The 23,481-nt window shown below is 44.1% G+C and overlaps 2 protein-coding genes across 3 annotated transcripts in view; both read left to right on the forward strand.

Moving 5' to 3' along the window:
• The first annotated feature begins 872 nt into the window (after positions 1-872).
• Positions 873-15,023, forward strand: rasl10a (RAS-like, family 10, member A). Its single transcript, XM_035165119.2, has 3 exons — positions 873-2,022; positions 11,634-11,758; positions 13,854-15,023. The coding sequence occupies exons 1-3, from the start codon at positions 1,807-1,809 to the stop codon at positions 14,122-14,124; spliced, it is 612 nt and encodes a 203-aa protein (XP_035021010.1). The 5' UTR covers positions 873-1,806; the 3' UTR covers positions 14,125-15,023.
• Positions 15,024-17,333: 2,310 nt separating this feature from the next.
• Positions 17,334-23,481, forward strand: part of osbp2b (oxysterol binding protein 2b) — a 43,857-nt gene continuing 37,709 nt past the window's right edge. The window contains exon 1 of one of the 2 annotated variants that reach the window (XM_035165721.2): positions 17,334-17,765. In XM_035165721.2, coding sequence (XP_035021612.1) covers positions 17,605-17,765 — 161 coding nt within the window. In that variant the 5' untranslated portion in view covers positions 17,334-17,604. The remainder of the gene's footprint in view (positions 17,766-23,481) is intronic. The other variant, XM_035165722.2, reaches the window with a different exon arrangement.

Below are 23,481 nucleotides of genomic sequence, written 5' to 3' on the forward strand. Positions count from 1 at the left end.
GCATCCATCATTAATAGGTTTATACATTGGAACCAATTGCTTTTTAAACAGTCAATCACACATTTATTAATGCTTGATGGATAGCAAATGACTCATCAAAATGACCTCTCCTCTATTTGATCACCTCCCTGGAGAAGTGCTGCCGAGAATCCAGTCAAAAATTAATGATTAAAACCAAATTGAACATTTACAACCGCAGAATTTCAGGATTACTGTAAAAAAAAACAATTATTAACATCAGACTAACATTCATAAGGGAAAACCTGACGGCTTATGGAAGCTGGGAAACAACATTTATATCCAAATTATCACCAAACACATAGCGGGGGGAAAAATCCCGTCTGGATAAACCCTTTGTTGGGCTGTGCACCCCTGTTCAATGTTTACTTTCTGCTTCAATGGTGCAAGTTACCAAATCAATGCACTTGATTAAACCACCAGAAAGTAGCTGCCTCACACTGAATCCTTGGGGGGGGGGGGCTCCTGAGGGTGAGAGACCCCAGGACAGATGCTAAAAGAACTGTTCACAGTCTGGACTCCCAACTGTGATTGTTATGAATTGCTTATATACAGTATTAATACATACACAAACAATTTAAGTCTAAACCCTTTTATAAGACACTTTCTTCTTGCTGAGCAGCTCCAGAGGTCATCAGCTCATCGCCACTTTTCTCAGGGGCCGTAGAGTGAGTGTGATGGTCCTCAGCTTTGTCACTGAGGGTGACCTGTGGCCACATGTGGAACCTGCTGCCATCCACCGTGTGGTTGATGGCGCGCGTCGCCCTTGACCCGCCCGGGGACCCTGTCTTATGATGTCTTATGGTCTTATGTGCGCCCGCGTCTCCGTGAGATGATGCATGATGATGGTGGCGTGTGTGTGGCCTCTTCCTTTGCCATTTATTCGCGGCGCATTGGGAGAGCGCGCAGCCTTTCAGACGATCCTATTGGATGAGCAAGGGATATTGCAAGTGATGAGAGAGAGAGAGAGAGAGATAGAGAGAGAGAGAGCAGACACACAGTGCGCGTTAATAGGCTCCAGATGCCTTCAGTGGAAACGCACGTCTGCGGGCTGCGTGGATCTCCTCCTCTCTCCCGAATCACGCAGATGTAAACTGATCTTTCTGCCATCGGAGGACAAAAGGAGATTTTGGGTTTGTATCACACCTCGGAACACGTGGAAAGCTTATTTGCTGCGCGCCCGTCCTCCCTGTGATGGAGGCGCGCCGTGGTGGTGCATCGGTGGAAATGTGCGGTGAGAGGTGCAGAGGAGACAATCAATGAAGACACCGAGGGCTCCCGTGCGTTATTCGGGCAAGGTCAGAGTCTAGCCTGGATGAGATTATATCCATGTGGGGACGACAAGGACGGACTTTTACGCTTCCTCTTCGGGGACGAGGTCGCCCGGGGATGTCCCCTGAAAACCCGGAGTCTCTCCGTGTGTGTGTGCTGGATTGCGGAGGCAGCAGAAAACAAATCCCCCCCGTCTGCATCCAGCTTTGTTTTTGACGCGCTCTCCAAGCTGCGTGGCGTATTCTTCTTCTTCTTCTTCTTCTCTCCCCACCTTCCAGACCTGGAGATAAAGTTTCATCCTCTGTGCTCGAGGGCCGGATCATTTGTTCAGCCACTGACTTGGTTTCATTTGCGCACAGTTGAACCCGGCTGAGGTGACTCGGAGGCGGCTGGTTAAAGGGGCAGCGGCGGGACTGAATTCCATCAGAGCTGCGGCACAACAGCGGCGGCCAGCTGTGCTTTCTGGACGGTCACATCTGGCGCCGCTGTCCATGGTGCTGAACTCGCGCTCCAGGAATGGTGGAGACTCTGAGTATCGCGGTCATAGGCGCTCCCGGAGTGGGCAAAACTTCTATAATCCGCCAGTTCATCTATAACGATTTCTCGGAGGTGTACACGCCGACCAGGAGCCGATATGTGTACAGACCCTCCGTCATCCTCAACGGGAACATGTATGAGCTGAAGGTTCTGGACGTCCCGCCAATCTCCTCTTTTCCATCCAGCTCAAGCCAGGTATCCTGCTCATAGACCGTCTAACTTATATAGGAGGTTTTATTCAACATGTGTGGTGATTCATTCTCAGATCAAATCTCGTTTATTAAATCTCATACTTCATGTTACTAGTGTCCCTCTGTTCAAAGCCAATGGCGTCCCTCAAAGACGAACCCATCAATTGTATTTATTCTTCTATCACTATCAGATGTCCCTAGTCTACTAGTTGCTATGGAGACCCGACTGATTTAAAGCCATGGAGAGCCTCACTTTGACGTTGTAAACTCCCCTCTCTCCCCCCTCTCCCTCTCTTTCTTTACCTTTCTCTCTCCCCCTCTCTTTCTCTACCTTTCTCTCTCGCTCTCTCACTCACTCTCTTAAGTTCATTTTCTTTAATTCAGTCAGCTTTATTGGCACAAATACAATACTGAAGACAATCACTGAATCATATTTAAACAACAATATCAAAGAAAAACAACAACAACAATAGCAACATATAAAATGGAGATGGTGGCATGGAGTTGATAATGTTATAAAACATATTTACAAATGTATGTGTCCCTCTGGTGTCCCCAGTTATGACAGGTATTAATGTCACGGTCATTTCTCCCTTTGTGTCAAACTTATGAAAACTTAAATATTCAGGGTAATATTTTTCACATTTGATGTAGAATTCCTTCCTAATATTTTTATTAGTTGAATTTTCTATCTATCTCGCTTCCTTCTCTACATTTTTTTAATTTTTTATTTCAGTAAGCTTTATTGTCACAACATTACTGTGTGTGGCCAAAGCAACAACCTAAGATATAGGCCTAGACAATCACAATATCATAGAAGAAATAACAATGTAAAAAAAAAAAATCTCCATCTGCAACAATAGTTAATAAGAACAACATATAAAGTAAGCAAAGTAGGATGGTGGCATGAAGTTGATGATGTTATGATATACATTTTCAGGTTTATGTGTCCCACTGCAGCCAATTACGCATTCCTTCTTATAAAATCATCATAAACATGTTTTCTTCAGACTCCTTGACTAACAGCAAAGCATCAAATAGTGTGAGTGAGTTGATCACATTATCACATTACACGAGATTCTGCTGCTGCTAGTGGCGGTTGTGTTGAATCTGGCTCACACGCACAGAAAATAATCGCAGGATTGTGCTGCGGGCTTTTACCACGCCACCTGGTTAAAGTCCCAGTTTAAAAATAGAACAGACTGCCCTTTTATTCATGGCCACAGGTCATATGCCACTCCTCATTAGTTCGAGAAACATCAGATTTTCTGCAGGATCATGGCACAAATGCACTTCAGCTCAGAACGTCCCTGGTTTGTAGTCACTTCGTGAAGCAGATCTGCAGCTTTGGCTTCTCTCTTGCCAAGAATCTAGGATATTGAGGAATTATCTCAGACGTCCCTGCAGCTTTTTCCTCTCTGAAAGTTTTTTCTGTAAAGAACAGGTTATAAAATACTAATTAAATGCTGGATCCGAAGCTATAATTGCTCCTCATAACCATACTGTCCCCAGAGAGATTCCCTATTGCATTTTGCAATCAGAGATGGGAGAAAAAATGTATTAAAAAATGTATAATAATAAACCAAGGTTTAGAAACAAACTTTAGTCATTAAAATTAAACAACCGTTCGATTCTGTCATCATCGGTGCACCAGAACCGTTCTGGATTTTTAACAGACATTTCATATAATGGAGATCAATAAACACTTCTGTTGAAATTGCTCTAAGAAGAAATCCCTTATGATATTACATTGACAACATGACTGAGTATTGTTCTCAAAATAGACTTGAAAAAAATATGAACCTAAAAGTGAAGTCAAAAACACCTCTCAGTGAAACTCTTCTTCTTCTCTTCAGCAGCAGAAGAAAGTCTGGATTTGGTGTCTGTTTGAGTGTGAAAGGTCCTTAGGTATTGAAAGAAAAATGCCTGACCCCCAAGTCTCTGTTGTGCTTTTGACTTCCACCCGTTCAGCCAGGATGTGACGCTTTCAAGATGGAAATCTCCAAGGTCACAACACTGAGCTGACTGCTGCAGCTGAACATTTCCCTCCTTCTCCCCCTTTGGTGTCACATGTAGCCCTCCCCAAGAACAGCTGTGGTTATCTACACAGACAAGGTGCCACCGAGAAAAATAAGGATCAGGCCGGGGAGGAGGCAGAGCAGCACTGGTTTGCTGTACGCTCTGAAACCCCGGCGTTAACACAGAAAACATCTGACAGGCGAGCTGAGACGCCGGAGCCATCATCTTGTCAGGCTTCCGCGGAAAAACATGTAGCTGTTCTACCAGAGATTTAAGATTTTGCTCCATCATGTCAGAGTGATTCATTGTTTCCTGCCCACTAAGACCCTCTCTAAAGACCCCATCTCTCTCTCTCTCTCCCTCTCCCCCCCCCCTTCTTCTGCTAAATGGTGCTTAACCCCCACTAGGGAATGAGCTGGTAGGTGTGAGCAGAAAGCAAGAATAAGACAGGACGTGTCTCATGAGTTTACGAGTGTCGGATGTCCCTGAGGTTGAGTTACATGAAAAAGCTACTAAGCTCGCACAGCTTTCATTGGATATCATGTTGTACCATATTGTGAGAACATTTCATACTCATTTTCTAGTGGCGGAGCAGTGAGGAGGCAAGTGTTTCCAGGTTCTTTGTGGAAGGAAAACCATCAGCTGAGTGCTAACACAACATTTCTACCAGACAGGTTTATGGTCGCTCATTTGCTGAGGCACGACCCTGCGAGGCCGGCTGTACTTCTCCCCCTCTCCTTCCCTGTCATGTCCTGCTTGTTCTGCAGCTTGCTCACATGCATGTGAAGCCGTTTGAGACCTAATATATAACCTCGACATCAGACGGCGGTTTCTTTAACTAGTTCAGTCTTTGTCGGAGTCTTGGTCGCACTAGTTTGGAATTTTGTCTTTAGCTCCTTTTGCGCTGGTCAAAGAACCCACTAAGATCCGGGTTTTGTCTCTGATGGGAATAGATACAATCAGCATTCACTCCCGCGTCAAATGACTCCACAGCAGACACAGGTTTTTATCGGCTGCAGCTCCAATCAGCAGTGTTGGAAACAATGTGCTAATTTGGCAGGACACAAAGTGAGGGAGTGTGTCAGTTTTCAGTGCATTTGTGATGTCGAGCATGGCGCACCGTGTAGGCATGCGGTGAGCAGTGTGTAACAGCTGTATCCATGAGGAGTTGCTGTAGGTTGAGAGTCTGTGGGGAAATGAGCCGAGCACACTGACCCGGCACGTCAGAGGATAATATTTACTTGTTAACTAGTAAAAGCCACAATGTCCACTAGTGAGGGTGTTATGAGCCTCATCAGTTAACTACTAGGGCTCAAAAGTGTCACAAGTTAACTATAAAGATTCAAGGGGTCTGCTAGTTAACTATCGAAGGTGTTTTGGTCTTACCAGTTAACTACTTTTTAACTGGTAGAGGCTAAAGTGTCTGCTGGTTCCACTAGTAGAAGTGTTTTCACTCTCCAGTTAAAAAAAAACAAATGTCCACCAATCAGGACTCAGGATTTTGTCATTCTCCCGACTGCTTTATTTGGAGGCATGACAAACTGCAACTAGTGACACTAGTGGCAGCATGTTGCGGCTTACCAGTTAACTAGTAAAATCCCCAATGTCCATGAGACATGGGGCTTAGTGGGCAGAGAAAGGAAACCTGGGTGAGGGGCAGTGGACACAATGCATTGCCAGCTCAGAGAAACCGTCTTTCTTACTTGCAGCACAGAGCAGATTGAATTACAGCACAGTTCCCTCCATGAATACAATTGGGAATAAAGAGGAGACAGTAGGAATTTGCTTCAGTCAATTAGAAAGGTTACGCAAAGTTTAATGGACACTGTCGAAGGAAGGTTTACCAAATGAGCTTTTTATAAAGTCCACTGAAATTTATGATGAACAAGCTGCAGAGCGCAGTGAGTCAGTCCGCCTCCATGCTTGTGCAGCGTGGCCATTTCTCATCAGTTCAGATTATATTTGAAAGGAGAACAGGGATGTTCTGGCAGGCTACTCGTGACCCCATTTCAACCACGGCCATTTTTACATTTTCCAGCATTGGAGACAGGAACGATTTCTGTTATTTTACTGCGAGGCTGTGATGGTGTAATGATTTCTTTGCTTCGCAGTATATCTGTCGGATGCTGATAGTATGGCATTTAGAGAGCATCTGTCACAGAGTGTCAATAGGATGCGATGACAGATGATTTTAAGCCTGACAGTGGATTCTGCAACAGTTTGTCTTGTTCCATCTTTTTTTTGTTGCCATAATGTATCTCCATGACTTCCTCCCACACAGAATGCTCTCTCTCTCTCTCTCTCTCTCTCTCTCTCTCTCTCTCTCTCTCTCTCTCTCTCTCTCTCTCTCTCTCTCTCTCTCTCCCCCTTCTCTCTCGCCTCTCTCACTCTCTCCTCCTCCCTCTCTCTCCTCCTGCTCTATGGACATTTTTCACAGTTATCTCTGTCGATAGAGTCTGTGATAACAGGCTGGAAATGATTGTTTTCCATGTCACACATTGTGTAATTTTGGCTTTCGCAGACGTGGTGGAAATAAGAAGTGTGTGTCCGCATGAGGTTTACAAGACATTTAGGGGTTTGTGAGGCAAAGTTTTGCTCCTGTCTTTTAAAGTAAACCACATATGAATTAGAATAGCATTCAGTAGAACCAAGCTGATCGTCTCACAACGTTATCTAAGTGACACAAACTTCTTGGATCTACCCGCTGATACGGATCCACACCAAAATGTTGTGGTTTCCTCCCTGACCCATACCACATCCTTCCACCAAGTTTTGCAGTTATCTTGCTTACAAACCAACCAACCAACAAACAGATGGACAGGGGTGAAAACATAACCTCCTTGGTGGAGGTAGTTAGACACTTGTTTTAAAGTGTTATAAATAATTCTGTGTTGGTAGAATAGAAAATTTTACATATTAATATTAATTATAACCAATTCATAGGTCAGTGTGGATATTGTGACATATAGTTTTACAATCTTTAGTCCAGATTCAAATGAATAAAAAGAAGATATGATATCATATAATTGATTCTATTTGATAATTATATAGTGAGCAAGAGATGGAGGTGGGTGAATTTCAGACACTTGCTGCTTCCAGTCTTTGTAGGCTAAGCTAAGCTTGGATAACCTGCCACTGCCCCCTTTTACATTGTATTTATGAGCAGTGGCATTAATCTCCTCATGTAACTCTCAGCTAAAAGTGAATAAGCGTATTTAAAATGCCAAACGTTTTTTTAAGCTGCTTCAACTTGTATAAAATTCATGTTAGAAATGAATAGTTCATGACTACTTCTTGAGTATGAGAAACCAGCGTTAGACCATCAGTCACCATGTCACCTCAAATGTTTCACGCCATCATTGACTTATGGTAATACCCCCGGGAATGTAATAGATTTTAATTGCAAATCAACCAGCGTGGCCTACGTGTGATATATTTCTAATTACTCATCACACTGCATCCTGTAGTTGAGTATTGATCCATCACAACCTGCTCTCATTAACATTAAGATAGCCCCCCCCCCCATGTCAGTATTCACGACAGCTTTGTTAAAAACTGACCGCAGCCTGCCGTTGTCAGGGAAACGTGTTCTGTTTGGCTCTTGAGGAGCGAAGGATGAGATGCTCTTTTTTTGTTCCCTGTGTGCCGTGTTACGAAGACCGACTGGAGGACACAGACAGTGGCACCACACTTCACAGTCACGCTCCCACAAGCACACTCTCACATCCTGCCAGCGCACACACACAAATAAACATGCCCACACATACATTTTAAATTCATTTGATTTCAGTTTCTCTTGTCTGCCCAGGCCTCGGTGTACTTCGTTCGCTTGTTGTGCCTGTGCTTTTTGTTTGTGTTTTTTTGGAGAAATAGTGTTTTTAATCCCCTCCTCCACATTTACAAACAGGACTCGGATGACAAAGAGATATGAGATGAGAACAAGCTGCTATTTTTAGCTCCAGGGACATGAGGCTGCAAGTGAAGCCACGGTGCATTTCACGTCACCAGTTGCCTCAATTATCAGAGAAGAGTGAGCCGTCTTGATGAGCTGCTGTGACAGGAGATATGTCTTATCTGTTTGGTGATGAAAATAGGTGCAGGTTTTTTTTTTTTTGAGTCTTGCTTGGCCTGTCTTCAAATTTTATTGGACACTTGACAACAGAGATGAAAAAGCAGAAATCATAACATCTGTGACATTTTATTTTTGGAATTTCAACCTGGAGAGAAAGAAAATAATCACACTTTCTTCCAGTTTTCACAAAACACACCTCCCCCCTTCATCTGCCTTCCCTCTCACTTCGGATGGCAGCGATCTTCGGGGCAACATGTTTGCGTCCACGCCTGATCGGCCTCATTATGTCCCCGCTGATGTGTGAGGCTAATGTTTCTTCCTCACAACTCACCTGTAGACACAAATGTCATTTTCCATATTGAATGAAATTATTTCTCACAGACGCAGACGTGGTAATGTCATAATCATTAGAAGTTACACTGATCATCGCCTGCTCCCTCATCACTTGGTTTTATTTGCACAGAAGTAGAAGCATTTCCACATAGAAAATGACTTTGACACATAATCAACGTTGCAAACAGCTTCTACAAACCAGGGTCATATTAGTTTGGATTTATAAGACAGAATTTATAAGGCTGAGTTTTCAAAGTAACGCGATGTAACAAACATAATCTGTCCCTGAAGCACAGGTGCATCAGTCAAAAATAAAAAGACAACATTATTTTCTGAATCAAGCAGAACATCTTTGAAGATCCTGACAACATGTGACGAAGCGACTGCTTCCGGCTTAGAAATAGCACATAATCTCACTTTTAACACTTACTCACACTACTCCGCTCCTCAGCTCCCTTTGCTGGTTTCCTGTGGCTGCAATGTAACACCTTTGTGGAACGGATTAAATAACTGACATATACCATTTTGTTAAGTGAGCTTTAAAGGTGCTGGCAGACCCCTGACAGCTGTTTCCCATCGTTTCCTGTTTTTATGCTCGGCTAAGCTAACTAGCTGGCTGGCTGCAGCGTTATAGCCGTCTGGAATTGATCTTCTCCTCTTAGGCTTCATCTGTACTATACGTTTTCCTACCTGCTATGGATTCACCTGGCATCCACACGTTACTCCGGAGTTTTAAAATTGCTAAAATGAAAAAACCTTTGAGATGCTGCTGGACCCGTTTTAGTTTGAAAACTGCATTTTAGTCAGAAAAAATGGAAATGTTTGAAAACAATGACATAGACACGAACAACCGCTTGCTGACTGGGTCTTTTAGTAATGTAGCTTTCGCTGATTCGTCAGGCTCCTATCACATGACCCTCTTTTGGGAAGAAACAGCATTAGCTTCGGCTACAGTGTAGAACGCAACATGGATAATCCCTTACAAGCACAGCTGTTGTACAGTTAAATTCAGTATTTTACAATGATACAACTGCTGACATGTGTAGGAGATGAGCTTTTGTTCGACAATTCAACCAGGTGCCTCCTGTTTACACCGGCACGTGCAAGCCCAGCGTACGTGATTGGTCTCGTGATACGGGTTTTCAGGCGTGTGGATGCAGAGCCAGAACGCATTTGTTGACAGATATAATTTTAGTTTCAATTCATTTTAAACAAAGACTAAATAGTATGGATGAAGTCGAGTCTTGGCAACGGAAGTGAACAGACTCGTTTCTCAAACCGTTGAACTCCTCCTCCTCCTGTGATGAAAGGATTATGTTATATTGTCTGTCACGCTGTATAACTCAGTGCTGCTGCCATATAGTTTGTGCATTACAGCATTTAGAGCTACATTCATCTTACATAACTGCTTCTTGGACAGAGCTTCGTGTCCACGGTGCCTGATAACTGATATTGTATTGAATGGAGCTGAAAGTAAATGGAATGAATTGAATTGAATCAAATCAGTCACATTGCATCGACTGAACCACAATAGAATAGAATAGAGTTCAGTTCTTGACAGCCCCCGTCTCCAGACCGTTCATTAGCATTGAGCGGGTACAGCAGACGCACCACGTCAACATTTCCTTGACCCGCTGCTCCCTTTTTTTCATCTCTTTGACTTTCCCTCTGGGCCGTGGTTGTTTTCTCATTTCCCTCCATGGACACATCTTGTCTTCCCAACCCCTTAAGTTCCTCCATCTTCCTCTCGCTCTTTTTTGTCAGATCAAATGCTCATAAATCCATTGCATGCTGTTCGAGGTGGTGAGGGTGGTGGTGGGTTAGTGAGACCTTGGGGATAAACACAGCATGAACAGGAGCATGGTTCACTGTGTTTCTATTGGAGCTACTGTCCCCCAGTGAGGTGCAATTTTACCCATTTCTGCCATGTAATTTTATTACATTTCCGAACTCGGTGCCATCAAACAAATGCTGCTGTTTGCACTGCTGCACGTGCTTCACATCACTTCGCAGAGAAGCATTAAAAGTGTCAAAGTAGCCTTGTGTGTGTTCCTTTATTCTGTCCTCACAGAGACGTCTGTGTTTGCTTATCTCCCACAGTAGAAGCTGTAACCTCTGTCGCAGTCCTTGAACATGTGTAGCTAAGACACAGTGTAGTGCTTTCTGCTGGGAAGTCACTGTATTTTATGACTTTGTTCTGGGCTGTGAGACCCAGAGTCATACAAGCTCCAGGACGATGTTGACTCTGCACTTTCTCTCAGAGGATAAGCAGCAAATTGACGACATTGAGCCAACATCCTCTAGCACGATTAAACGCACCGCATTTATACAGTGCTTTTCCTGTCTTAACAACCAGTCAAAACGCTTTACAGCACACATTCAGCCATTCACACACACATTTAGCTCTTAATGCAGTGTTTTTCTATCACATTCACACACTAATTACATGGCCATTTAGTGTTCAGTATCTAGCCCAAGACACTGCAGAATAGGGGATTGACATAACAACCTTCCAGTTTCTGGATGATCCAGCCATCCCAGAGGCTGTACCGCCAGAACACAGCTGCCTGTGACTGTGCAGCGGGAGGTCGACAAATTTATTGACGATCCACCTACGACCTGTTGAGACACTTCACTCAAAACCATAAATAACCTCATAGTTACTCTCATGAAAATGTCAAATTATCACCAAAGTCATTGGTATTCATCCTCTCGACACAAGTGGGGGAGAATGCAGTCCAACAAAAAGATGTACTTGAGTAAAAGAAGTAAATACATTTAAAATGATTCAAATTAAAAGTAAAAATATGTATGTCAGGAATCCACGGACAATCCCAGCCCAGACCATTTAAGAAACATCACACGCTAATAATAATAATAATAATAATAATAATAAGAAGAAGAAGAAGAAGAAGAAGAAGAAGAAGAACTTGAATTTATTTGGTGCCTTTCAAGAGACCCAAGGACGCTTTACATGTGTCACTACTACACTGCAGAAAGCTTCAGCCAATGGCTCTGGATCAGGAGGAAAGATCCCAGCTGAGCCACAAGATGTTAGGGATGTTACATCCCACCACTGCTGGGCACCATGAATTGGACGGACGGATTCTGTCCCTGGAGCCTAAAATAGTCTTGTCCATACAGTATTTATTATTTACTCATGTTTTTATCTTTCTGTGTCTGTTCTTAAGGAGTGGCTGGACCTGCGCTGCAGAGGCGTCCGCAACGCCAACGCCTACATCCTGGTGTATGACATCTGCTGCGTGGAGAGCTTCGAATACGTCAAGATGATCAGACAGCAGATAGTGGAGCACAGGTAGAGTCGGGCCTCTCACTCTCAGCCGAGCAAACACTTCCTGAACACACATGTGCTGACATCACAGCTTGTTAACCTTCGCTGGTGATTCCTAACGACAACCCCCCCCCCCACCCTTGTCACCCATCTGGAGATGAATAGCAATTTCTCAGCCGGTCCTGAAAGCTGCACAATTACACGTCTGTGACAGCGCGACAGTGATGGATCGTCTGCTTGTGGTGATATCTTTTAATTCCGCACACTACTCCCTGCATCCTGACAGTTTAGGATGACATTTAATTCTGGCATCGCTGAATGAGAGCTGCCCAGAGAGAGTCGTCACGTTTCAGCTTTTATTGGACGGAGAACAGACGTAGAAGACAGGAGGCTTGAGGACCAGAGGGAGATAACACAGAAGACTCCTGGCTGCATTTTAACAAACACAACTGTCATAAACATTTAAAAGGCTCCACACGCTCTGTCATCTTCACTGTTGGCATACCTATACATATTTACATGAAAGATACAGTGCATGGCTTCATGTGCTCTGCTGTGTTGTACATGACCAAGCTTCCACTGCACAGTTCATCCCCACCATCCTGAAGCTCTGAATGTGTTCCCACAAATATTTATGACCCATGACAGAAAAACCATTACCACCAGCAGCAGGGGGAAGGAAGGGTGATTGCAAGAAGAATGGAAAAGAGGAGATATTTGTAATCATAGAGGGGGGGGGATCTGTTCCCGGGATGGAGGAGGAGAGGAATAACCGGTAAAACAACAGATATTGTATATAAACTGAATTCATAAATAATAGAGGGCATTGAAGAACGGGGGTGGCTGTAGTGTAAATGTCAAGTATAAGAATTAAGCTGTTTATTTTACTCTTAGTCTTTACACTATAAAATGTATCCTTAAAGTTCCTCCGACAAAATACATAAAAACAGAATAATCTCGTTTTTTCTGCTCTATTTTGTTTTAGCCCTTCAGCTCAGTGAAGTCTGGGACAGTGTTGTGTCCCTTCATTACTTCCGGATAGTTTCCCCCCAACAGATGCACACACACACTCTCACACATACAGTACATGTTGTTCTGCTGAAACACTGAACCTGGAGGAAATACCGTACACATCTGTCTGTCTGTGTGTGTGTGTGTGTGTGTGTGTGTGTGTGTGTGTGTGTGTGTGTGTGTGTGTGTGTGTGTGTGTGTGTGTGTGTGTGTGTGTGTCTCCTCTGTTGAGCTTTCTGTCCATCTGTGGAGGCAGACGAGAAAATTTCCTCGTCAGAAGATGAGACACGACTGTAACTAAAAGAAAACTTTATTCATTATGAGAGAAAGAGATGAATAGTTAACGCAGCAGCTTTAACAATTTATACCTGAGCCGACACTGAGCAGATGTCTTGTGCTTGCACACATCACTGCTCCTTCAAGTTTCATAATGCACTTGATTTATCCGCCCTCAGTGAATTCAACTTGACTTGCCACATTGTTATTATACAGCTCATATGCTAATGTTATTATTTTTCTTAAAAAACATAATAACAGCTTCCAGTTCCAGTGGCTTTGGCTTCCTACTAAATCGTAAAAGAATATCTACTTGTTAAAAATATATATAATCAGCCTGTTTTCCTGCATAGTACTTTCATAACAATCCAATTTGATTTCCTCTGGTAACTACTTTCTTCTCGAGTGTGGTAGTAAACCATCATTTTCTCTTTTTTTATGATCCGAATTCCAAGCCACACCCAATCATGTGTCATTGGAAAAAGCTTGGACTCGATTTCCTCTTCAATGTTGATGTTTACTATTAACACAGTGGGAGTAAGAATTACAAACAGCGGTCTTGGGCCACTAATTTACGCCTATACCACTGGCTTGCCATACAGTTTCACACCTCATAATGCTGTAAACCAGCTACTGCAGAGTGAGTGTGGTGGGAGGCCCCTTGAGCCTGTGAGCTCTAATCCTCCAGTCCACCCCCGCACACCTCAGAAGGAAGGGAATACTGCATGCAGACATCTTGCACAAGCCCAGCCAACCACCATGTGACAAACATCAAGATGATTAAACTGTGCATGTTGAAATTCATCTTTTTTTCACCATTTTTTACCTGCAGGGAAGGCAGCAGCAGTGAGGTGCCAATCCTGGTGGTGGGCAACAAAAGAGATCTGCAGCGCCAGCGCTTCATGCCTCGCAGGGCAGTTTCCGTCCTGGTGAAGAAAACCTGGAAGTGCGGTTATGTCGAGTGCTCTGCCAAGTTCAACTGGCACGTCGTGCTGCTCTTCAAAGAGCTGCTGGGCATCGCAGTGGCACGGGGCATGCGCCACAACCACACCTCCATCCGTCTGCAGGGGGCACTACAGAGGAATCGCTGCACCATCATGTGACCCCAAGAGCTCCCTCCACCCCCGATCACCTCAGGAGTGGAGCAGCAATGGAGAAAAAGGACTTTTTATCAAAATGGCTGGATAAACCTACCCCGTGGCCTCCTGCTTTACTGAGCTGATTTTTCAAAATGAGGTTTATTAGACTCTTGCGCTGTAAAAGACACTTAAATTCACACATGGTCATCCAACCACTTCCTCGTCAAATTCTGCCTAAATGTGTAAATGCAAGGAGAGAGGTGTGAGAGGGAGTATAGGTGAAAACCAATACATTTAGCATAGCACAGTTATTTTTTCTCTCACATTAACGAGCCAGTTAGGCATTTGAGGCTGTGCTGCCCCAAAAAGGATGCAGCAGGTCTCACTGCCGGTTGTCTTGTGACTGTAGCAGGGCCTGAAATGATGGAAGCTGTGTTTGTGAGACTCAAAATGGAGAGGCAGCAATATCATCGAGTCTTCCTTTGAATCAACAGCAGACGCTCATAGCTGACATGTTTGGATTTATCTAAGAGTAAGGATCGACAAAATAGCAAACAATATTAATCTGTGGGGAGATTATATCTGGAAATGTACAAATATGATTAGATGGTGTTTAAATTTAGATTGTGAGACGTAGCCCATGTTTTTTCTTCTTTTCCTGTCCCCATTCCAAACCTGGCCCATGGGTAAATGTGGATTGTGCAGGCGAAGGGTGTTTTAAGGTTGTCTTGCAGCAGAAAATACTGCAGTCCCTTATCATGATGTACTGTAGGACTTTTAATCTGATCCCTCCCCTCACTCAGTGTCTGATTCTGATGAATACATTAAATCCAGAGAACTGGGGACCTGCAGGAGGCTGCAGAGCCTGACACGAGAACCTGTGCACGCAATGTGGATCTCTGTGTGTGTGTGCGTGAGAGAGAGAGGGAGAGGGGTGGGTGGGTGGGGCAGGCGGAGGGGGGGCAGGTTTAGTAGCTGACATTCAGGGAAGCAAAGGACAGACACAGCAAGATAAGAACAGACAGGTGTTGAAGCTTTGGATTAGGAAGGAGCAATAGAACCCCACAGGGATGTCCTGACTACATGTTCCACCATATTATGTCAGAAAATGCCTCAAACACAGTAGATGTAATCTACATGTACTCAGACATCCTGCAGACATAAGGAAGCATAGCTTGACTACTTCCATTAAACACCCCATGAGTGCACCACAGACACAGGGAACCTTAATAAAGATTCATATCAGTATCTAAATAGTATTTAATTGGTAATGTTGTGAGCTTCTTCATTTGATTAAACCTATAGGTACTCTGTGAATAGCTGCACTGGCAGTGAGCAGACCCATTGTACATAAGAGTGATTTATAGAGTAAGTGGCTTGCATGCTTTTGTTGGTAGAGGCTGCGGGTCAGGGTTTAATTGCACTGATGTGAAAATGTGATATTGTGTTTATTTTTTTTGTAATACATGGTTTTCTGACACCGTAACCACCAGCTTTGTGGAGTGAATGTGGCCGTTTTTCACTGGCATGTGAGAGCACAAGCTCATGATTCTCTCCGAGATGTAGTGTTGAACCCTTCAATCAGGGCAGATGGATGTGTTATTTTTTTATTTGGGTTACTTTAAAAAAATGAAATATGTAGCAGAGATACACTAGAAAGCAACTGTGTGTAGCATGAGTTCTCATCGGTTTGTTTGTGTGCGCATTTCCAAATAAAAAGGGCTACAGTTTTTTAACAGAGACATTACTTGTATTTATTTTTACTGTGCTAGTATATGTGAGTATTTTTGAATTATTAAATGCATTTGAGAACTGCAACATTTCTCTGGTCACTTTTCAATGCTGTGCAACAAACACTCCACATTAAGACCATTTGGCAACATTGCCACCCTGTGGTAACATGATGTTATCAGGAGCCAAATCAGAGGCAGACAATGAATCAGGCATCACACATGAACCTCCTACAGTTATTGGTCTTGCTTAAAATGCTCAGTATATGCAACAAATTTAGATGATCATCTAGTAATTTTAAATAATAACTTATCTACTTTCAATTAAAGGTGGCATTGTGGTGATGACAATTCTAGATATACTATGGATTAATGTAGCAAACTTTCACTTCAGATATTGCATCATATGTGCAGATTATAAACCAAAATAATCTCTTCTACAAGACAGAGCCTTATGAATTACACATGAACCTACTAAAAATTAATCAACAAGCAATGGCCAAGTGGCACATGGGCCCCTGGAGGTCTGGGGCCCTGCTTGGTAATCCAGCCTTGTGGGTAATCCAGACATGGATCACAGTGATCAAACATAACCTGACACTGAAGTGACCCCACAACGAATTCAGGTTTCCTTTCACTTAATGATAAGATGAAAGTGACAGGGAGCCAGAAGCTTATCAGCACTTTGCCCTGTTATATGGTCCAGGTATTACTCATGTTGTGGGGACCTAAACCTGTTACATTGTGGGGACTTGTCTTTCTAATGGGGACAAAAAGTAAGTCCCCATTGCATAAATCAAGAATTTTTTTATGTGAAGACATGAATTTTGGATAGGTTTAGTTTAGGTTTAGGTGTAGGTGAAAGGTTAGGGTAAGGTTTAGGCATTTAGTTTGAATGGTTAAGTTAGGGTAAGGGGCTAGAGAATGTATTATGTCCTCACTAAGATAGAAGTACAGACGTGTGTGTGCATGTCTATCTATAGTTATAAAGGCCAATTTTGGTTAAATACCATCATTGTGAGGACATTTTGACGTGAGGACATTTTGGCTGGTCCTCACAAATTCAATGGGACGTTCGATTAAGGGTTAGGGTTAACGATTAGGGTTAGGGTTAGGGTTAGGAATTTAGTTGTGATGGTTAAGGTTAGGAATTTAGTTGTGATGGTTAAGGTTAGGGTAAAGGGCTAGGGAAAGTATTATGTCGATGAGTGTCCTCACAACTATAGAGAGACGTGTGTGTGTGTGTCAGGTCTACAATCAGCAGTCACACCGCATGTCCAATGTTTGGGAATGTTGAGATAACAACATCACGTGGTTCAGGTCTGGATCATAGACTTGAAATGATAGAGAAGCAATTTCCACACACACCCGCACACACACACACACACACGCGCGCGCGCGCACGGACGCACAGACACACCTCTCTGTCGTCATGGAGACCACGGTCGGTTTGGTGACAGCCCTGTCACATTACATGGAGGCCTGGCACAGGGAGTTCGTGTCTATGCAGCGCAGCTCTGTGCTGTGGCTCCTCCGCATCATCAGCTCCCAGTCACTTCTCCTCCTTCCTCCGCTGTCCACTCCGGAGCCATGTGAACGGTGCTGTCTCTCTCCGTAGACCAGACCGGACCCTCCTCCGTCCCTCCGTCACTCCCATTCGTCAGCGCTGACGTCCTCGCACCCGCCCGGTGGCTCTCCGCGCAGGGGTAGTGTCTCTGTCCCCCGCCCCCGAGCCCCGCGGTTTCTCTCCGGTCGTGCGGCGCAGCGGTGGAGGATGAGCGAGCAAGGGAAGGGCTCGGCATCCGCCTCTGCCGCGGCCCCGGCGGCTCCGGGCTCGGACACTTACAAAGGCTGGCTCTTTAAATGGACCAACTACCTGAAAGGGTACCAGCGGCGGTGGTTCGTCCTCAGCAACGGCCTGCTCTCGTATTACAGGTACATTCTACTGACGGAGAGCGGGAGCATTTTACCTTTATTTCAGTGACGGTGCATCACCACAGCTGCCTCAGCCTCAGCCTCAGCTAACAGCGGCAGGCTAACGATGCGTGTTTACCTCGGGCTGACAGGGACAGGACGGGTCCGCTTCCCTGTGGCTGGCTGAGGGTTGAGGAGAGGTACCAACACACCCAGACACGTGGACAGGCAGACAACAGACAGGCAACAGACAGACAACAAACAGGCAACAGACAGACTGGTTGACAACAGCCACAGCTTTAAGTCTCCTGACTCAGTTAAGTGACAGAAATGTGGCCACAGCAAGTGTTAGCTAGCAAACTAAGCTAGCCTCCGTAGAGTGGAGTGACAGCTGAAGATCCAGCTGCTCCTCACTGACAGACACAGCAGGATCTCAATTTAGTCACCGTGGCAGTTTTGGCCTTTTTAATATCTCAATGTCATTGTTTTCAAAATATTATTCAGAGTGATTGAGCGTCATATCACACAAACCAAGAAACTCATTGATTCATCACTTTAGCAAAAGTTGCTCAGGTTGATCTCTGTGAGGAGATCATGTTTCCAGATATATTCTCTGTCCTCAGTCTGTCCCCAGCCTGTCCTCAGTCTGTCCCCAGTCTGTCCTCAGTGGGATCACACAGGTGGAGGCTGTGAGACTCACACCTGTGGCTCAGGTGCTCCTTCCAAGGGAGTCATGTTTCCACAGGTGTGTGTGTGTGTGTGTGTGTGTGTGTGTGTGTGTGCGTGCGCGCGCGCAGGCACAACACGGAAACAATGTCCAAATCATTACTTGATTGTTTGTTTGTTGATGTATTATTTTATCCACTGTCTTTGTTTTTAGATATAGTATTATTTAGTTTTCTGTCTTTGATTTTGAATGATATTTTATTAATTTGCTCTTGATGTTTTGTATTTTTTGTTTTTATTTGTCCTTTTTGTAAAGCACTTGGTAACAGCTGCTAAATAAATACTATTATTTATTATAATTATTGTTCTTGCATGACAAATATTAAGTCCTTCATGCAGATATCCAGTTTACTCCAACACAGAGGTTTTAACGTGTCACAGAGTTGTCAAAGGTCATAAATACAGCTTAGCTTTATTCATTAAAATAGTTTAACAGGTAGTTATTTATAGTCTAGTACATCTTCTCTCATTGTCACTTAACTGTTTCATCAAAACCCTGCTAACGAGTGAATTAACTGTTACATGGACCGGTCGAAGGACTTTCACTTGTGACCTTTTCACAGTTTATGGTGAAAAAATGAGCTCAACTCTTACCATTTACTTCTACCATTCACATAGCCAGATTAATTCACTGAAGAAGAGGCTGAGACTCAGCTAAAAGCTGTTAAAAAAGTGGACCTTTGAGTTGTGACCGTTTTTCTCTTACAAGATCTGGATTCTTTTCCTCGGGTTTCATTGCGTCGCTCATGCATGTTTAACCAGCTTGCTCACTGCCGCTTGACTGCTTTTGTCCACATTGAAATACTGTGCTCTGTCGCCTTCTAGGTCACACTGCCCTTGGTGCACATTTACTAATTTAAACTCACTTTAAACTTCCTGTTATGTTCCGACAGGTCCCTCCTGTCAAGAAAACCTATTAATAAATAGACTCAACATTTGGACCTTTTTCACCGGAAGCAATTAATGATGGCTCAGCCCCTGAACCACCTGGAATATTAGTTGCGACAGTTGTTCACCCGGACTGACCCAGTTTTTTTTTATTGCTCACAGCAGAATGAAGGTGCACACACAACAGCACTATTAGTCAACGCTGAGACACTGAAGTGTCAATGACTTCACAAGATGTCATTAAACAAGCCTCTAACAACCATCTCAATGTGTTAATGCAAAGTATAAATGCTTAGAGTAATGAAAATGATTAATGTGACACTAAGCGGATCCCTTCAGGAAAATTATCTTCTCCAATGTCATCTTTAACTGCGAGGTTAGAGGGCAAAAATTGGCGATGACGCAGGAAGGGATTTAGTGCCTTGTTTAAAGGCTCCTCTGCAGGGAGAATTTTTATCAGTATGAGGGTTTGAGTCTGTGCCCTTTGACTGCAAGGCAGAACTTTGACTCATGATGTTTCCCATTATCTCTGAAAGTCATACATGGAATTTTCTGATTGGATAGAGGACATATTTTACTGACTGTGTTTGTAGAAACCCACATCAGGAGCTCATCTCATCCCAGGGTTTACGCCGGGTCTTAAGAAGTCTAAAAAAAAACGTCTATGATTTAATAATCTGAATTTTAGGCTTTAAAAAGTCTTGTATGTGTTAAAAATGATACTTCTGTTGAGCTTTGAATACATTTCTTTTAGAAAAAGATTTTAACGGCATGCACATTGGCAAACAACCCGGTCAGCATTTATCTCAGTAGACTCAGCTTGTCTGTTGGAAAGACTACTGCCTCTGTCTGTAGTTTGAGAGATGATGTGGCTTTTGAGAGGTTAATTCTCTAATCTGCTACTTCACCTTATCTTCAAAGATGGGGAAGTGTAAGTAAAACCGAGACTCTGACATTCCTTTGTATCTGTCGCACTTGACACAAGTCTTAAATATCTTTTATTATGATCTTTTAAAGGTCTTAACTTGTTGAAACCTGCAGGAACACTGCCACACTTTTTTTAAAGCAGCCTGGTTGTCAGCAAAGTGTTATTTGACACAGGGGTATGATAGCCAAGGCCCTCTACTCCTGCCTACACTACCGGTGAAAGGAAAGATGCCTGTTGCCTCTATACCCTCTATTAATAGTCCATTATGTTGTAAGGTGCCTGCTGTCCCCGAGGTAAAGGTAGCCCGGCGACACCTGAGCACAGAGGCAGTGAGGTGTACCCCCTCCACCGATGTCTTCCTGGCACAACACGCTGTCTGTCTGACTTTGCCTTGTCTGGCCGACTGTCTGCACTTCTATAGTGAACGAAGAAGAGTGGAAACGTGTGTCATGTGTGACTGCATGTTAATTAATGTATCTTCATTGTGTGACAAGCGATAATTATGTAGCATTTCGGATGTATACCTCCTTTGCACATTTTTACCACCAAAGAGGTTGTTTGTTTTCACCCCTGTCCATTTGTTTGATTTCCACGGAACCTGGTGGAAGGATGTGGTACGGGTCAGGAAAGAACCCATTACATATTGTTACTGATCTGGATTGTTTGGCAGATCCAGGATTTTTTTTTAAATTTCTTTCAACATTTTCACTGTTTTCCCAGGAAATAATTCATGGACATTGATTAAGGGGAATGATATCTATGGGTTAGGGTTGTGTTTGTTTCAATCAAAGTTGAGGTATTGTAAGAAACGTGCCGGCTCCCTTGAAAACTCAGTGTATGATATGATTCAATGGCAACGGCCCACAAGCAAACACCTACAGGACCAACTCTAACTTGCAGCTGGAAAAGGGCAGTGGACTATAATCAATGCTCTGTGGTCAAACTCTCACACTCAGCACCTACGCCTGTTAAAATGTAATGAGTTTTATAGTGATGGAACAGTGCACTTGTTATTGATCACTTCTGGCTCTGAGGCTGCAAGGATGACTGTCTTTTATCCCATGTCGGCCCTATGTCTTTTATTTTGAGTTTAAATCACCTGAAGAGCTCCATTGTGCCGTTCCCATGCACCAGGACATGTGACAAGATCTTCCTCTGTCACTGAACGGCTCTCATTTCTAATTTCTTAATTGACTTTTCCTCCCAGTTTTAATGCTCTCAGCACTACTTGTTCACCTCCTAAAGTAAATGCGGCTTTGCTGCTGGGAAGATTACAGGACATTAAAGCTTTGAGTGCTATTGGAGCTGCTGTATCAGTGAATCCGGCCTTGTCTTTCACAGTAGAATAGATCTGCCAGGTTTTCTGCAGCAGAGTAAGTAGATGGTATCAATTTAAGTGCTCAATCAGTGGGGGGGTTTTCACAGTTCGTGTCCCTCTGGAACGTCAGGTTATGGTGTTACTGCCAGCAGCTCCTGGGTAGAGTGAGGGGTGGGGGGGTGAAGGAGAGTGGTGAGTTGGCCAACCCTGGGCCCAACTGCAGGGTAAAGCCTGAACCCTGTTTACTAGTCTGGCACATCAGCAGAGTGACAGGGGCAAGAAGTGTGAATGCTCTGATCTAATCTTGTTAATGGGCGCTTTGTTGGTCTTAGCACCAGGCTACCGTGTGTGTCTGTTGAGTATGTCCGTGTGGTCCAGTGTTTTTATGTGAAGGTGAGAGCAGCTGACTGACGTTATAGAGAGCGGGGAGTCAGGCCCCATTCTCAGCCTCCCGTTGCCTCAGTCTTTGAGCAGGTCATGTCATGCTGTCCATGTTGCACAATCATTGCTTTGGTTTTCTTGTCTTATGTTTCCTTTTTGTCGTCAACTCTGTTTCTCCGGCCCTCTCTCTCTCCATCTCTTGTGATATTTCAGCTCCCAGCCACAACCAAACACTCTCCTCCTCTGAGTGCCTATTTCCTCTGCCTGCCTGCCTGCGTGTGTGTGTATGTGTCCTCATGCATGGCTGTCCGTTCTGTGTTATTCACTGGTTGTTGTTCTGTCATTACATGCTCCAGATCGGTGGATTTGTGTTTTGTGAGGATATGTTCACAGGGGACTGACAGGTAAAAGCAGTGCCATTCTTTCCTGGCTCAGTGCAACACGCAGGACCCTCTCTCATGCCCTCAGCTGCCCCCCTTCTCCTTCCCCACCATCTCCTGCTAGAGCCTTAATGCCCCTGTTGTCCTTATCTCTCTTTGCCAGCTTTTGTAATTTCCTTGACTGTGTAATATCGTGGCCTTTGCATGGCCTCGCCTCCCCGCATGGATCTCATCTCACTCATCATCAGCACATTTAGTTTGTTGACCCAGTTACAGCCAGGACACCGCAGCTCAGCTCTGCTAGGCGAGGCTGCTTACTGGGCCGGACAGGATCTCCGAACACCTGCCTCACGGCTTTGCATGGGCCCAGTGCAATCTCGTCTGCACAGCCGATGTGCATCGAGTGCCAGCAGAAGGTACACTTAAGTGTTGTTCTGGACACCACAACAAGACTCAACTTCAGCCAATGGAGGCAGTTAGAGGCAAGACAATGCTTGGCAGAGCTCATAAATATGCTTCTCAGTAAACAGGGTGGCACCCACCATGTCAGTGTCAACATAGACTGGAGCTGGTGTAGAGCTTAGTGCCGCTGAGGGACAGCTGCATGTGGCAGTGAGGGCTAACTGACAATGAATGAATGGAGTTTAGCATCCACATGATTGCATGGCTGCATGCTTCAAAGTGGTTGCTTCCAAGGGTATGAACTGGAAATTGTGACATGGCGGTGCTGAGGATGTGGATGTTTTATCTGAAGCAGCCACTACAGCACATGATTTTTGCTGATTAATTGCTGCCAAAATCAGCTGTCTGTGGCTAGACTGAAAACCTGCATACTCTCAGCTCTCTGAAGGACGTAATGGTCCATCCCTGCCCTGCGGCTTAGCTTTCCTAACTGTGACTGGACATCAGACCTCCAGCTTTCCACCACAGAACTGTAATATAATCCTTCTCTTGACTCTTCTTGAATCCAGTTAATCAAATTAGAAGCAGTAATGCTGTTCTAACAAGAGCCTTTTTCTAAAACACGTCAGGCTGTAGACTGTCTCGTCAGCAAATAATAAATTCCACTGTACTTGTCTAATTTATTTGAAAATATATTGTCAGTGGATACACATT

The sequence above is a fragment of the Hippoglossus stenolepis genome, chromosome 9 (genome assembly GCF_022539355.2).
Source record: "Hippoglossus stenolepis isolate QCI-W04-F060 chromosome 9, HSTE1.2, whole genome shotgun sequence".
NCBI classification, from domain to species: domain Eukaryota; kingdom Metazoa; phylum Chordata; class Actinopteri; order Pleuronectiformes; family Pleuronectidae; genus Hippoglossus; species Hippoglossus stenolepis.